The following is an 18,131-nucleotide window of genomic DNA, read 5'->3' as shown; positions in this document are numbered from 1 at the left end:
ATCGCCACCCACTTTCAAAAATAGCTGTTGAAAACACACACATATGTAATCTTTTTTAAAACATAAATCTATATATTTTCCTGTGCAACATGCATTTCACAGCATGCCTGTCAAAAAAAAAAAGTCCAAAATGAGAAACTTTAAGTATTTATTTTTGACCAGCTGTCCCCAACACACCTAGTTCAGGTCCGCGACCCACTTTTGGGTCCCGACCCAGCAGTTGAGAATTGCTGGTGTAGATATAATAAATCAATAAATAAAAAATAGAAAGCCTGAAACAAAAAGAAGTAGAAGGTTGAAATTGCTGCTAGAAACTATGTTTTGATCCATACTGTAAAAACTGGAAATGATTTGGGTGATGCATTGTGGGAAACGGATACATAGAAGTCTTTTTCTTTAATTCTTACCATGATTTCTTGTGTTTCCCCTGAAAATTCTGCTAAAATGACTTCCTAACACATTTCTGATATTTTCACAGATTCAAAGTTTTGGCAAAACAACGGCGGAAGCTTATTTTGGAGTTTACGATTGATTTGGAATGATCTAAATCCGACTGAAAATCAATGTCTCGTGGAGTAATGTGATATAACGGGAAATACTGGGAACAAACTATAACAAATGGTTTCAAGCACATCACTGTCCTTATCTGGCAAAATAACACAAGAAATCACAGAAAACACTTGTATGCATCCATGTATGGGACTACACATCCCACAATGCAATGCGTTGAACTTTTCCAACAATGTCAATAACAGAGAGTGTTTACAGTGGCGATCAAGTGCATATTTTAACATTTTACATCTTTTATTTTAATAACAAATGCTCTTCGATTAACTGATCTATGAGGCCTATACGCTAGGTCTTTATCTTTATTGCATCCTTGAATAACTGAATCACTCTTGCTTAGAATAAAAGGCATAATTCTATTAAATTGTGGTGAGCCAATGAAAGCTTGGCTTAGCAATCATTAAACATTCACCAGAACATCACACACACATTACTTTTATGATAGATTTAGAGACCCCAGCATAAAACTTTTACGACTGTGGGCGAAAACAGACTCGGGAACAAGATGCACTCTACAAACAGAACACATGTGTGCTATGATCCAATAACCCTGTGGCACTGAGTCGCTGCTCGTAATTTACGGAGCCAGGACACTCTAAGATTTATACATGCTCCCACTTATGGTTGGATGGGCTTTGAATGTAGTAAATGTCTTAATGTCAACAAGCCTAATTACAGCCCAGTCAGCGACTTTGAATCGGCCTTGTTTTGGCAGTGATTGGAGTGGAATGCATGGCATGGGGGGGTGAGAGAGTAATGAGATCCGATGACAATCCAGGAGCTGTAACCAAAGTCAAATTAGCATTAGAATAAATTTATAAAGCATGAACAGATGACGAACAATAACATGGATGTATTTAATCACAGCAAGGCAGTCTCTGGGGCTCTGTTGGAGAGGGTGATTGAGTATATGGAAGGACTTGTGTTCAAGGAGGACACATTAAGGAGGAGAAATGTTAGATGTGTAGAAGATGAGAGAGAGAGAGAGAGAGAGAGAGAAAAAAACAAAGTGGAAAAAGTACTAGCCAAGGAAGAGAATGGATGACTGTAGGGATTGAGAGCAAGGAAAAGGAGTTGGAGGTAGCCATGATGGAAAAGGAAAGAAAGGAGTAGTGAAAGATGAGGCGTGGGAGCAGCAATAGAGCGTGAGTTAGAGGCTGGAGTGCGTCCTCCCCTGAGTCCCATCTAGGTCGAGATCCCAAACTGAACCGTGGATACAGTATCTCATAGTAGGTTATGGTGAACAGTCAGAATTGTCCTATTATTTTCATGCGACCTTGACTGTAATGATCTGTTATTCAATGGAGGCACTTGACGGGAAGTTTAAGGAAAATGGTAATTGATATCAGTATCGGCGATATTGAAAACCAACATGCGCTGTTGTTCGAGACGTGTTAAAAACAACTATGGTAGTTTTTCCATAACTGAAGTTGAATAAGTTTTCTTATTTTGCACATGGGATGCTTATTTGTGTAATACATCCAGTGGGCATCACGGTAAAATTCCATGGATATATGGGACATACACCTAGCCTGGCGATAACACCCACTTCCTTGCTTTTTGTAAGAACATTGGTATGGTAATGCCGCTGTTTCTGCTCACTTTCTCGGTTCAAAAGAAACTGAGCCAATCAGAGCCGTACAGAAAGAACGTCATATCTCTTGCACCAAGCAGTGTCAAAACAAACATGGTGCCAGCCACGGAGAAAATGTTCAGAGCTAGTGCTCTGGATAAATTGTTCAAACCACAACAAGAAGAGGCTACACGCCATTTTCCTCTGACAGCTCCGTTTAGGGAGTGTTTGTCCCGCCCCACTCAGCCCCCCAGAACTCTAACACTGTACGGTGAGCGCTTCCAGACTAATCGCCTGTATTAAACATTGAATAATACAAGGAGATTAGAATGGATTCCAGGCTAACATATACCGACAATTTGACCTGAAATTAGTTTGAAGGAGACGGGGTCTAATCATACATCGGTATCAGTCATTATTGGAAATTTATGTCGGACAATATTATCGGCATATCGGACATCTGCAAAAAGCTACTGTCGAACATCTCTGCTATAAAGTATTCTATATGTTTCTTTTAAAATGTCGCCATAAAGGTACTTTCTTAAGGAACGCGACTTCAGCAACTATAGTTGCTTAAACTGCCCGTAATAAGTTGCTTGTACATAGTAGCTCTTTTTTCCTTGCCGATTGATTGTTGTGAGGCAAAGTCACTTGAAGTCGCTTGAGAAATTCAAAATTTTTAATTTTGAACACCTTCCAGCGACTCAGATCACACGATTGAGTCGCTGGAATTGAGTGAGTCACTAGAATGGAGGTCGCTTGACGTTGTTGTTGTGTCATTTACAATGATTTTAAATGTAATCTAGTCACCAGAGTTGATGAAGTTGCTTACGGTGTGAACACAAATGTTTATATTTCTCTTTCTTTATTGTTCTTCCATAGCTTACGCAACCATTGTAGAAAATATTTGTGTATATAGTTTCTTACATAGACCTTTAAGGCCAGAATTATTAATTGCCATCTTTGGTCTGAGTGCGCCGTATCTGAGTTATGTTTGGGTGAAGAAGTCATTGCTGTACACTTGTAAAGCCCTTTGCAGATGCAATTATATTAATTGGCTCTGAAGCTCGTTTCCAAGCCACGAGAGAGGGTGCGATATACATGTGCTAAAATGACTGAGATGATTAGACAGGATGTGTGAGAATGTGTGTGCAAGTGTCATCTACAGTTCCCTCAATGTGATTTATATTCATTCAGATACACAATTGAAACTCCCAAGATAACTGCCCTGTTGAAGCTACTCTACACCAACGCACAGAGCTGTGTCCATGTTAATGGCACAGACTCCGACTGGTTCCCCATCTCCAGTGGCATTCGGCAGGGCTGTGTGGCAGCCCCTGATCTCTTCAACTGCATCATTGACCATCTGATGTCCAGAGTTTGCAAACGGGTGCCCAGAGTGTCTTTCGGCAGCTACCATCTGACTGAGCTGGAGTATGCCGACGACACCATCCTGCTCAGCACATCCTACAGCCAGTTAAGAGACGCCCTGGGCATATACAGTGAAGATGCAGAGAAGCTTGGCGTTCAAGTGAGCTGGACAAAGATCCAGATCCACCCCCTCTTCAGCTTGACAACGATATTGTTGAGCCTGTCAATAGCTTTGTATATCTCTGCTCCACAGTGACAGACAATGGGGACCCAAAACCAGAAATTACTCGCAGGAGAACCCTGGCAGCTTCAGCTCTACAGTCTATCTGGAAACCACTCTGGCGGCATCGGCAGAACTCTCCATCTTGCTCTATGGCTCAGAGACATGGTCCTTGAACAAGACTCTGGCTGCAAGAATAGGTGGTTTTGATAGTAGGGCTCTCAGAATCATCGAAAACATCAGGTGGCCCCAGCGGGTCTTCAACGAAGTGCTAAGAGCTCACACGTGTCAGCCTAGAGCATCTTGCATGGCTGCACTGCGACGCATTCCCTGGTTTGGCCATGTCCTCTACCTACCTCCTGACCATCCGACGAAAGCCATTCTCCATTTTGGCCCAAGGGCAGCAGGTTGGAGACGGCCACAAGGCAAGCCCCGCACACAATAGGTCGACATCATTGCAGATGACCTCAGACAACACCTTATGGGTCCTGAAGCTCAACCAGTTCAGAATTTCTGGTCTTCAGGCCCTTATTTAAGATTTGCAAGTATTCCCTTCTCCTCTGTGTGTTGTCTTTCCACCCACCTCCCCCTCCCTCTCTCTCTCTCTCTGAGGTCCAGCTCCTACTGTAACACTGACAGGAGGAAAAAAAAGAAACATGGTTGCGTGGCAACCGGACTGCCTGTTGCTCTTGCAATCACTGGATGATTAGTTGAAGGTCATGACGCAGGCCGTGAGGTACAAAAGCGATAAGGGCCCCAAACAAATAAATGTGTATCTACTGTATGTGCATGTGTGTGTGTAGTGACTGACAGTTCTTCATCAGCCTTTGATTGTTGCTTTTTGTTTTGTCTTTTATTCTGCATTCTCCATTGTCAGTGCTTACCAGGGTTGGAGTCAATTACATTTTTCAATTGCGTTTACAATTAACCATGGCCAGCATTTTTTCCAATTACAATTAATTTGCACATATTGTTTTATCTTCAGAAAGTCAATTCAAATTACTTTCTCAATTACTAGAGTTCAATTAAAATGACTGAGCCTGAAATAAATCCTAATAGAAGTTAACCTATAATTGAATAATTGTAAACTACATATGTGTAGAACTGCACATAGAACTGAAACATGGTTCCCCAGTTTTTAAATTATAATTAACAATTTTTATAGAATTTTTGCGGCCATTACAATTACAAAGTCCATTGAATCTGAAGTCAATTAAAATTAACTATGGTTAAGACAGCAACAGATTTTTAAAATTATGTGATTACAATTATAATTTACCCCAACACATGGATCATGTGTACTGTACATGCGTTTGACCTTTACATGCGTTATTTTGGTTGCCTGTGGCTTCACATATTTAGATATTGACCTTTACAGTTACAGGTGCATTTGTTGCCATGAGGAAACTTTAAGCATGTCTGACAGCATCATGTCTACTTTACCCTGAGATACTTGTCTTTGCTTTTATCTTCAAACAGGTGTTTCTCCATCAGACCTTTACCTCCCATCTGTCATATAAAAACTCACGGAGGAAGCTTGTTTTTTGAGGCTAAGTAAATATTCAGCTTCCTTTTGCAGAGACATTTATTTGCATATTTAAAACTGTTTTCAAAGGTGAACAAATTGGGGGTTTGAAAAAAAAACAACCTTTTAGTTCATTTGTGCTGGCCGTGACATACCGGGGGCTTGTCCAGGATCAAGATATTGTCATTTAGCTTCACAATTTTTTTTTAATTTAATCTAAACACAAACTTTCTGATAACATAACAGTGCAGCCCCGACATCTGTATTTCAAAACTTGTATATTATGACTCTTCAGTGAAATACCGCCAAAGGGCAGACTCAATACAGATGTTACATATGGTGAGAGACAACAACACACAACAACAACAACAACAACAACAACTGTATCATAAAAACAACCAACCATACCCTACAGGTCAACAATGATCCTAAACAGTTCTGGTCAGATCCTGGACAAGCCCCCGGTATGTCACAGCAAACACAAATGAACAAAATAGGTTGATTCACGGAGAAAGAAACATAAAAGAAGACAGCAATAAAAATTAATGTACACTTGCATATGAAAAAATATTCCAGGACTAATCACTCAAGAAAACTAACAAATTTAGATTTAAAAAAAACTACTGAAAGAAAATGTACTGTGATGCCGGTGAATCCAGCCTTGGTGTTGTTCTGTGTTGCCATGTCTGGGTTGCCACGTTGGGTGTTTCCCATGTGTGTTTGCCACCCTGGGTTGATGTATGTGATTGTGACGTTTCCTTTTGTTGTGTCCTCACTCTCGCGTTAGTTCGTGGCAGGCGGGAGGAGAACAATACAGTATATTGTAAATTAATTGTATATTACTATATAACCAATCATCTGATGTCAAAAGCCACATGTTGGAGGAATTGTCAATTGAAACTAGGTCCGACTGTATGAATGAATGTTGTTTTTGTTTTGTAAATTGTTTGAGTTGTTGTTTGTGTTGCTTTGTTGTGTGATGTGTTATATCTAAATTGTATACTGCACTAATAAAACAATTGCATTGGGTGTGAACTCCAGGAAGAGCAGCAATGGCTCTAGCCAAAGCTAAGTGAGATCCAAATAAAAAATGAAAAGAAAAAAGGAAATGTGAAATCCCAAAAGAACCAATTACCAAAAAAGTGGATTTACCTGTGCAGAATCTACTCGTGGTGAAAATGAATCAAGTCTGGAATTGCAGCAAGTGTCACCCTTGCATAGCCAATCAGGCTAAGGTGTTACATAATAACTCCCTATTAAATAAGTTTTACTAATAGAAGCTTTGTGTCATATTTTTATTGTTAAAACATTATTGCAAACTGAAATCTGTCTATTTGCACCAATTAAGACTTTTGCAAGAAAAACCCAATTACCCTTTCCCTTCAAAAATACACTTTTTTTTTTTTTTTTGCAAGAAAACCCTGAACATTCTGGTTGCATTAGACATACCAAACACTGAGGTATTTAATGTAATCCACAAAGACAAGCCCAAAGCACACCTCGACATAAACACACACACAGACTAGATTCTTACTTGCATCGTGCCGTGCAAATTCACAGTCATGAAACATATTGTAAATCAGTCACATGTGTGACAAACACGGCATCCCCCTGACCCTGACCTCCATCGGTCATACATGTGCCTATCTGTTCAGGTGATTTGTGTGTGATTATAATCTCTGTGCGTTTGTGTGTGTGTGCGCGCGTTTGATTTATTGCTGGAGACAGATCATTTTTTATCAAGAAATGAGACACAGCAGCTGAAGACGAGCATTCACTCAACAGGGACAAAATGTAACCATATGTAGCTTTTTACCCACACCGAGAAGGCAATATTTTCACCAGTGTTTATTTATTTATTTATTTATTTGTTTGTTAGCAGAATAATGTCAAAAGTTTAGACTTTAAGCCATGGAAGATTCTGTTAAATTTTAGGGGTGATCCAATTATTCTGTATCAGTTTCAAAAATGGTAAAATGCCAAAATGCCAACAAAAAAATCCAAAAAATGCTTCATAATTGACCAATCCTTGAAAAAATTCCACTCACTTTTTTCTGGTTGGTTCCTCAATTACTGAGTTTCATCCAGATCGGATCTGGATTGAACATTTCATCATGTTTTTTTGAGAAAATGTGTTAATTTAATTTAAATTAAGAAATGTATTTAATTATTATTGTGTTCATATGTATATAGGCAGCTTATATTATAATTTTAACTTGTATTTGGGCAGAATATAATATTACTGTATGTACATTGTTCATGTATATAGATGTATGTATGTATATATAGTAGGCGAAAAATGATAATCACGGTTATTTTGATCATTATTGTAATCACGATTATAATCACAATTATTATTCATGTTAGGGGGAAAAATGTCTGTGTTTTTAATACACTACTTTTAAACAAACAATATGTGTACAGGGTCACACTTTAGGGAACACCTATTGACCATTAAATAGTTGCTTATTAGCATTAGTAACATACTGGCTCTTAACTACTCATCATTTATTACTTATTAATCCCTTATTCTTATTAAAGCCTTATTATACACTTATATTATTATTATATTATTATTATACAGTCTCTCAGTCCAAACAGGATTAGGGTTAACTTTAACCCTAATCCTAGCGTATTGAGATTGTAATTCATATACAACAACTTCCTTACCAACTACTAATAAGTAATAATTCTGAGGTTATTGAGGGAAAACTCTTAGTTAATGGCTTACTGGTTGTATGTATACATGTTGTCCATGCCGAAAAATGCATTAATAAATACTTAATGACAAATTAAGAGTGAATATGTTACTAATTTTCATGCAAATAAGCAACTAATTCATGTTTATTAAGTGTTCCCGAAACTAAAGTGTTACCGTGTACAGTTAACAGTGCAAAATGAAGCTTTAACTAAGAATAATTATACTAAAAAAAGTATTACAATTTAAAATGTAGCAAAGGCTATCAAAATAAATACATTATTGAATGTAAATATTGCAGACAATCAGATTTATTTAATCGCAGCAACTAAAATAGTGATGGCGATTAAAATGATTCATTTTGCAGCCCTAATATATTGGTGTATATCTCTATATATAAGTATGGTGCATATACGTGTATGCATATATAAGTAGCTCATAGATAAATTGGTTCATGGTTGTAAGAGGGATAGGATTAAATAATTCAGACTTATTCCTACTCCTTTTTTGAACGTGTAAATGTTTTATTGAAATCTTCTCATCTAATTAATTACTTTTGTTTTGTGACATTCCTTTTATTTTGTATGTGTTGTTTTGGTTTTTACATGTTCAGAAATAATTGTAGCATGCACACACATTAAATGCCAGCCACATTCGCTAAAGTAATCCAAAATAAACTCTTGCAAATGTTAAGTTTACAGCCCTCGAAAGACTAAAACACACAATTTATCCTGCAGTCAGTGATAGTTTTGATAAAATCACTATTTGGTTTGTTATTTTCAGCTGCTTCACGTATTAATCAGGCCATCCTACTTCTTCTTTTCATACACACCTGCTTATTCATGGTCTCTAAAGTTTTATTTCAGCGTTACAGCCTTGCCTCACATCTCAGTTATAATTCTTTCTTTCTTTCTTTCTTCTTTCGCTCTGCTTAGATTCTCATCTGTGGTGCTGCTGTAAGAAGTAATTCACTGTTCCTCTGCAGCTGAACAAAAACACACACACACACTTTCAAAGGCACACAAACACACGCCTGCAACTTCTACACTGTTTCAAATGTGTTTTTTTTTTTTCCAAAAGGCTCTCATTATTTCAAGACTTCAAAGCACAAACTGATCTCGTTATTGACCTTTTCCTCTTCTTCACAAAAATATTTCTTCTAATTTACTTTTCCTCTATTTTGCACCGTCACTCCACTCGCACTATTTAAACACTCACTGTCAAACTGTATGCTAATGCTAATCCATGTTTGCCACAACCGTTTCTACAGTTTGGATAAAATTAGCCTGATTCAGGGTTACAATTACATCTTCAAATATTCATGTTCAATTACTGCTCAATTATGATCTTACGGTAGTTAGCATTTGTTCCAATTACAATTAAAATTACAACTGTTATTTTCCCCCTGAAAGTCAATTAATGTTGGTAAAGTTCAATTATATATTATCACAATTACTGAGACTTTATTAAATAATCCCATAAAACGTAACCTCCTCTTGTGTATTTTTATGTTAGCATCTCTAAATAATAATGGGTCAATTCTGAACCATGTCTTAAATTTGTAAAATACACTAAAAAATATTAAATATCATCCACTTTTTTTTTATATCAGTATACCCCTCAATTATTATTTTTTTAATGATATATTGATCCTCACTAGAATTAACAGGAAAACTTGATATTAAACATATTTTAATAAATGTTTTTTATTCTCTTTATTTGATATGGACATCACAATTACATTAGTTCGCCAGATGTTGTTGTTTTTTCAATGTGTTTGCACATGTGCTAATTTACAACACCTGTCCAGAGGAGGCTTTTAAAACGGTTAAAAGTAACAGAAATAATAAGAAAATAAGGGGGAAATATGCACTGCACAAAACATTACAAAAAAAATAATTCAATATTCAAATTGAATTACATACTGTATATGTAAGCCATAGAACTATAATGTGGTTCCACTGTTTTACATTTAGTTCAATTGTAAATTACAGTTTTTTTAATATAATTTCCATGCCAATTACTGTACTATCACAAAGTCAACTATCTGAACTCCATTACGTTTCAATTCAAACAGAAACAGCAACAGATTTTTCTAATGACAATAATAAAACGTCATAAATGTAATTAGTTATCAAAGCATTTTAAATGGAAGGAGTAAGAAATGCAGTCTATCACAGCAGCGTCATTGATAAAAAGTGGTGGAGATGCCTCAACAGTATCCAAATAAAGCTGAATAAGAGTTCAAATAAACATAAAACAATGTTTGTCTATCCAAGTGAAGGCAGCGTTCTTCATGCTTAGTTAGTAAAGTGTACTGTATATAGGACTCAGTGGACTGTAACGCTCTCCAGTGGCATTGAGTGGAGCAGATGAGGTCCCAATGGGCCACAAGGGAATACTGGGAAATACAACACCCAGGGAACGAGAAGGTGACAAATGAGAGGAGGGGACAGAGCTGTAAGGTTCAACCCAGGACACACGGATACAGCAACTTTAGCACAAGGTTCATGTCATTTACCATCATTATTTTAATTAAATAAAACCTAGACTGAGATTGTGTTTGAAATTGCATACTAATGATTTTTGCAATTACAATTACGTTCTCAAATACTAAAGTTCAAGAACAATTAATCACAATTACTGAGCCTGAAATAAATAACCTGATAAAAAATGAACCTTCCTCTTGTGTTAGCTTTCTGTTAGCATCTCTAATGCTAACAGGTCCTAAATCAGCTGTAAAATACACTAAAAACAAATATCTATCATCTAATTTCTTTCCTATGTTTTGGTTACCATGGTAGGCTTCCTAATCAATGAAAATATAGGTTTTAATATTTTTAGTGTGGACATCTGAGCCTTTTTTGTTTCAGTATATCGGTAAGTTTAATTTTTTTTAAATACTAAAATGTGGGAAAGCTTGATATGAAACAAATTTTAATAATTGTTAACTACATATATGTAGAACTGCAACATGGTTCCCCAGTTTTCTGCACATTGTCATAGAATTTTCACAGCAATTACAATTACATTACCATTTAATTATGATTACGACAGCAAAAATTTTTTATAATCACAATTACATTAAAATTACACCATATTTTTAAATTCATCATTAATTACCCCAACCCTGTGTACTATTCACACTAAGTCTGTCGTCAAAATGAGTATGTAGTGTCGTGCAAAAGATTGAGTAAGTGAGAAATACCCAGATGTATATTATTACTATATGGAGACATTTTTTAAGTATGCACGGTGGGCACACTATTCATACTCATCCAACCCATGATTCATGGCGAGCGGAATGTAAAATCATCCTGGGACCGGCTTCAAGCTAAAAATCAAACATCTTTTCAAAATAAAAGCATCTCTTCTTGTCTTCTATTAATTTTTAACGCTTTTGTAAATAGGGCTCTTATTTTGAAGTTAACCGGAAGTTTAGTTAGTAGCGCAATAGCGAATCTCCAAAAATCTCTGAAATGTCTACATTAAAAGTGTTTCCACAAGTTTTATGGATTAAATGACCACATGTTAATATTCTACTTGGTCACTTTCTCGCTTAAAAAGCTTTCGGAACTTTCAAGAATGGAGAATCAATAGAGATATTTAGCCTCAGTGTGCTTCAGCTTTTTGTCGTTGTAGATTTGAAATGCATCTTCATTGAGTGTGTAGTGTGTAGTACGTTAGTATGCAATTTAGAACACTGAGACTAAGACCCCGTCCACACGTAGCCGGGTATCTGCTAAAACAAATAAATTTTCTATGTTTTGGCCTGTCATCCACATGAAAACGCAGAATAAGGTTATTAAAAACTGAACTTTTGGAAAACTTCAACCAAAGTGAAGATTTGGGAAAAATCCGGTCTTGCGCTTGAGTGTGGACACTGATAACCTGAGTTTTAAGTTTCCAAACGTCACAAGGACTGTGCTGGTCCAGGTGCGGGCGCGGCTTTCTCAGCCCCAGGGACGCGGCGAGCTGCACGGACACAAACCACCCCGTGGCAGCCCCCGAACCATACCGGCCCCACGGAGCACGGCAGCACCGCCACATCCCCAGCGGCCCAGGGGGTGATCCCCGCCACATGCCAGTTCCGAGCGGCCACATGCCAATCTGCGCCATCTACCCTCTCCGGTGGCCCGCTGTATGGATGGGCCGGGCTCACACCGCACAGGCCTCCTACATGCACCGGGTTTCACACATAGGCAGGTGTACAAAACATTAAGTGTACTTGGGACCCCAATGCATTAAGTTGCCAACCACAGAGAGTGACGTCAATTCAAGTGTGGATAGCACGTTTATGCGTGGACGTAACTTTCTTTTTTTAAATGGAGGATGGTGGATATACGTATATAAAAATACCCAGCTACGTCAGGACAAAGTCTTAATAATTAGATTAGATTAGATTAGATTTTGAGGTAGAAGCAAAAAAAGAGAAATATCAGTGAACAACAAGAGAACTTTCAGTTAAGGATTGGATTTAACAATATTTGCAAAGATTTATAAAATGCTTGGGGTTGTGATCGTAATAATTTGAAAAAAAATGAATGAAAGGGATGTCAAATGCGTACTTTTGGTTAAATAAAGACACAGTAGTGCAGCTTAAACAAGTAATACACCTCCATTTTATTCTTCAGCGAGTAGAAAGCCAAAAGAAATAGCCAAGGACACTGTGCAGTTGAATGAGTTCTGTGAGTGCGTTGGAAGTTTTGCAACGCTGAAAGGCACATGACCTTGAATCCAAATATGTTTAGCTCTAACAATTGAAAAGAACATAAAGTCTTTCACTTTTTTTTTTTGACTGTTTTTCAAAAGTTTGGAAGAGGAAACTTATTTGCTAAGGATGTTTGCATTGCTGACTACTTTACTTTATATTCTATAGCAGAGGTCAACAACCTATTTCTGTCAATGGAACCATTTCAGTGTGAGACCTTGTCCTGTGAAAAGTTGAAATTCTTAGTTTCTTGAAATGTAATGTGTAATGTGAGTTTAGCAAAGTATTTGGGCATATTCTACTTTAATATTTGTTAATATTAAGAACTGGACAAATACCAATGAACAAAATGAACTGGACTGAGTAAGGTAACAAACACACAACCATGACACACATTGAAAGAACTAACTCATTACCTAAAGACAATAACTCCATAACACAGAGGATAGCTGAACACGACTAACTGGATTTGAAGCTATTTGAATGCAATGATCATAATTTTCAGGATTTGGAACATGATATAAACCCGGACAATAACTTATTCTCTCATATCTACAATAACTGCTGCTATTACACAAATGATCAATACAAACAGAGCAAACATTTATGTAATAATGGAGAAGGGGTGGGATCAAATAAGCTTAAACTTCTGCCCACTCCTTTTCGGAAGTGTACATTACATTCATATAGAAAGTGTTTGAGAGTATGTTTGTATGATCTCATTCATTGTTTGTCCACACATTCTCTCTTTTTTCTTTGTTTTTATTGTTTACATGTTTGAAATAAAAACTAACTAACTAACTAACTAAATATAGAGTTGGTAATTTTGTAGCTATAACACTTCCTAAAAGAGGTGTGAGTGTTTCTGTGGGAATTTGCATTTTGCATGAGGTCAGGCACTGATGTGGGACAAGAAGGCCTGGCCCACAATCTGTAGGTGCTCTTTATGGCCCTGCCTTTGTGTGCTGGGCCAGAGAAATATTGGAAGAACAAAGGGCCTTTGACAAACTGTTCCCACAAATATGAAAGCATGACATCGTCCAAAACGTGTTGGTATGATAAAACATTAGGAATTAGCCTTACCAGATAATTAGCTTTGACTCTGAAAAAATGTGTGGCCAAATGAAAAATAATAAAATACACAAAAGGCCCTCATTTATCAATCGTTCATAAGTTCAGACCTGAGCGTACGATGTACGTTCGACCATATTCACGCAAGCTTTCGGCCCCCAGTGATGTGCTGTACATGCTTTTGAACGTAAATAGTTCCTTAAACTTTCACAAATGTGCTGCAGTAATCAGTAATGTGATGCATTATGAATGAAATTAGCTTAAGGCATAATAAACACAGACAAGGAACAAAATTTAAGTAATTATTAAGGTTTTTTAAAAGCATTTTGATCATTCATTTCTTTTAATGTGATATTTATTGCCTAAAGCGTTTGGACAACTGATGCTGATTAAAACCGTATATTTCTGTGTGTGTCTCCAGGATCTCTGTTGCGAAGTTGTTTACAGTGCACACAGGGGGGCAGACTTCACCTGCTCGGTAGCTGATCCTCTTCCACAGACCGTTTAAATGCGCTCGTTTATTTTTACAGTTTTTACACTTTCAAAAAGCACATCTTTGTTTTGCTCCATCTCAGATGTGAAGATGCTAATTTTTATCTTGGAAAAGTTAATTTTCTTGTTTGACTTAAGTGGGCGTGGCCTCCGAAACAGGAGGTAATGACGATCAAATTCTGCCGCAGTATTTATCAACACCTGATCATTTGTACGCAGGTATTGGTCAGATACAAATGTTTCATAAATCACAAACGTGCACTGAAATTTGCGAACGTTTTCATGCAAGGTTGATAAATGAGGGCCAATGTATTTATATTAACTTGAGGAAGAAAAAACTATGTATGTGTGCATTGGACACAAAAAGTCATTAATACATCAAACACAAAAAATGATTTAGCATAAACATACTCAACATACCAACAAATATATATTAAATAATTAAATTAAGTGATTTGTTTAATGTAGAAAGTACAGTTGTGTGTTCACATCTCAACAAACCAATATGAACAAAATTATATCTGTAATAAGATCATATCAAAGTCTTACATAGGATCATACAATACTCTACACAAGTGTTTCTCAACTGGTGGGTAGGGACACAAAAGTGGGTCTCGGACAGCTGTTAAAAAAAAAATACTTAAATGTCTCTCATGTTGGACATGTCTTTTATTTTGAAAGAGACTTTTCTTTTGATAGGCATGCATTAAAATATATAGATTTTATTGTCGCGATTTCATTCCAGGATGAGACCAGTGGAGAACCCCTGCTCTACAAATTTAATGTAATAGTAATGATGTGTGTGCATGTGTGTGACAATAGAATAAAGTCTAAAAATCCTTAAAACTAAGAGAAAGTTGAGGCCTGCACTCTAAAAATAGTTGTGTTTTTTCCAATAATGCAGCCTAGAGAAAAGTATGAGAGAAAAACAGGATGGCCAATGCAGCTGAAGTTGAAGAGTACCCGTGCACAGTGTGTGCCAGTCTTACCTTCCTGTAGAGCGAGCGCAGGTCTCTGTACTGCCACATGCTGCTGAGGACCTGAGACGCTGCCTTCACCACCTTGGCAGAGTGTCTGCACACAGACGGAGAAAGATGGACATTTAACGTATGAAAAAAAACGCTGCATTGCTATTCTGCTTTATGTATTTATTTATTTATGTATTTATTAACATGGCGGGCACAGGTACAGTAGCCCGCATGGACCATGTAAGGTAGCCTCAGGAACTCTAGTCACTAATGAGCTCCAACTAAAATCTAATTCATTTTCAAGGATTCAAACTCACAAAGATAAATGCATATGAGATGTAGTTGGTACTTAGTAAAGGTAAACACTGCTGCACGTAATTAAGTTTTAGTACCAAATTCTTTAAACAATGTAACAAATGGTTTTAAGTGTTGCAGACTTGGTGTATGGGTTGTAATATGTAATATATAATATGATATGATATATACGCAAGCCAGTTAGGAAATTAAATATATATTTATTGACAGGATACATGGAATGAATGAAAAGTCTGAATTTAACTTATATATATATATATATATATATATATATGAAAGTTTGAATATATATAAGAAAAGTCGGAATATGTACGTTTGAATATATATATATATACTCAAGGTAGAGTTTCATACAAATGTTACATGTTATACGATCAGTTAAAAGTTATTAGCTTGTAAAATAGGAAGATGGTAATTTTCTATGAAATGCATTGAAAAGGAAACATATTGCATTACATATCAAGTTTTATGTCACGTATATATGTAATAATTTCTAGTCTAGCCTCTAATTACATTGAAACGTGAACATTTGGGATTTAAGACGTGCTTTTCTAAGTGGTAGCCCTTTGGTCTATTCAGTACCTATGAAGTAGCTCACAGTTTCAGAAAGGTTGGTGAGCCCCGCTTTAGAGTAAGAAGGCTATTATTACTCCTTTCAACACTCCTTGAGGAAAAAGTGTTTTTGGATGAGTGAAATGAGTGTAAAATGGCCCACTCTGCCGTACTAATAGTCGTATCACTGCCACTGAGACATGACTGTAGTTACAGTCACTTCACGGACCCTGTCATTCTAACAGCGGCGCTCACAGTCCATTTGTCAACAACAGAAATGTTGATTTGTTTCTTGTACACGGCAGAGAAAAAACCCGAGCAGAGTGAAAAATGTGGCGATGGAATCAACAGTAAACAAACCCAATGTGCCAAGGAAATACATTCCAACGGAAAACATCGGCTTGTGCGTCATTATTTCCCCACTCGATTTGACTTTCCATTAAAGTTACTTCATTATTAAGACCACAGTGGGTCGATAACCCTCAGGGTTCCCCTATGGTGGAGAGGTTTAATACTAAAACAGGCCATAAAGCAAAGTGTTCAACGTTTATTTTACTATCAAATACTTTTGCTCATTAATGTTCATGATCTGAAATCTAAGAATATTTTCCTAAAAGTCCAAGGTGTGGAATTTTGGATTAAGAAGGCAAGTGATGGTGCATTACCACAGTGTTTTTTTTTTAACTTTTTTTTTTAACTTTTTTTTTTCTTATTTGAGCCAATGTACATCTTTTCATTGAAAAAACATACCAACCAAAAATGTTAAAAAATTAAACTTTATAGCCTATATTAACAATATCCAGTCATTTTCATCAATTATCTATTATGATTTTTTTCTATTTTATTTTGCTGGCAGAAGATGCATGAACGGATATATTTATTTTTCAAATAAAAAGTGTAATTAACGATATGCGCTAATTCTTATTAAAGTGTCTTGAATACAAATATAAAACATTATTATGATTCTTTATTTTACATTATATCTCATAAAATTTTACATCATATTTATATGTAAATGTATTACTATTAATAACAATAAAAATAACAATAACAATAACAATAACAATAATAATAATAATAATAATAATAATAATAATAATAATAAATACATTCATAGTACATTTTTATAATTACATTTTCTTCTGTGTTGTTAGGTGAAATTGGATAAAATTGAGGAGGCGACTTTTGTATGACAGCGTGACTTATTCATGGATTTTCTGCCAGTCGGCAGCACTGTATAATTCCTTTGTGTGAAAGTGAAAACATATTGACTTCCCACTTAGCTGGGAACCTGCTAAAAGCAATTGATTAATGGAACCTTCTTTAGCCAATAGCGTACATTGTAAGCAAATAAAACATCCTATTGGCTAAGAAAGGTGACAATGAGTATTTCACTGAGCTAATTCTAAGAAGCCTAATGTATTGTCCAGTCATGTGACTTGTAACCCAGAGCAACTTAAATGTTGCTTGTTTGCAGCAAAATAGTTAATTTTTTGAAAGCCACCAATATGCCAGTGCAACTTACTGTATATCTGTATCTCTATTAGTCAATCAAAGAAAAAAGTATTTCAATGCAAATAATAGCATTTTCTGATGTCAAAATGAGTTTGTAATGTGTTCCAATTAGATCGTATGGAAAGATTTAGTACGCAAGAACTGCGCATATACTATATTGGGACATTTTGTATGTAGTATGCACGGTGGGCACACTAGTCATACTCAGCGGCCCCATGATGCATTGCGAGCGGAACTTAAAATCATACTGGGACCAGCTTCAAGCTAAAAGTCAAACATTCCCTTTTCAAAATAAAACCATCTATTCTTGTCTTTCAATAGTTTTTAACGCTTTTGAAAATAGGGCTCTTGTTTTGAAGTTAACGGGAAGTTTTGTCAGTAGCACAATGACGGGTCTCTGAAAAGAACGTGTCTATTTGTACGGTTGCCGTACGGACAACCCCCGGTGTTATTGGTACGGTTACCGAAGTATAAGTACATAGCGTCTTAGGGTTAAGGTTAGGGTTAGGTTTAGACTTAGGGTAAGGTTTAGTCTTAGTCACGTGACCTAAAT

The 18,131-nt window shown here is 36.4% G+C and overlaps 1 protein-coding gene across 3 annotated transcripts in view; it reads right to left on the bottom strand.

Moving 5' to 3' along the window:
* The window catches only part of ctnnd2a (catenin (cadherin-associated protein), delta 2a), a 350,952-nt gene that overhangs the window by 9,761 nt on the left and 323,060 nt on the right, over positions 1-18,131 (bottom strand). For all 3 annotated transcript variants that reach the window (XM_028434803.1, XM_028434804.1, XM_028434805.1), the window contains one exon: positions 15,218-15,302. In XM_028434803.1, the coding sequence (XP_028290604.1) occupies positions 15,218-15,302 (85 nt within the window). The remainder of the gene's footprint in view (positions 1-15,217; positions 15,303-18,131) is intronic.

This window comes from Gouania willdenowi, chromosome 20 (assembly GCF_900634775.1).
Source record: "Gouania willdenowi chromosome 20, fGouWil2.1, whole genome shotgun sequence".
Lineage (NCBI taxonomy): Eukaryota > Metazoa > Chordata > Actinopteri > Blenniiformes > Gobiesocidae > Gouania > Gouania willdenowi.
This window is presented reverse-complemented; position numbering and strand designations above follow the sequence as displayed.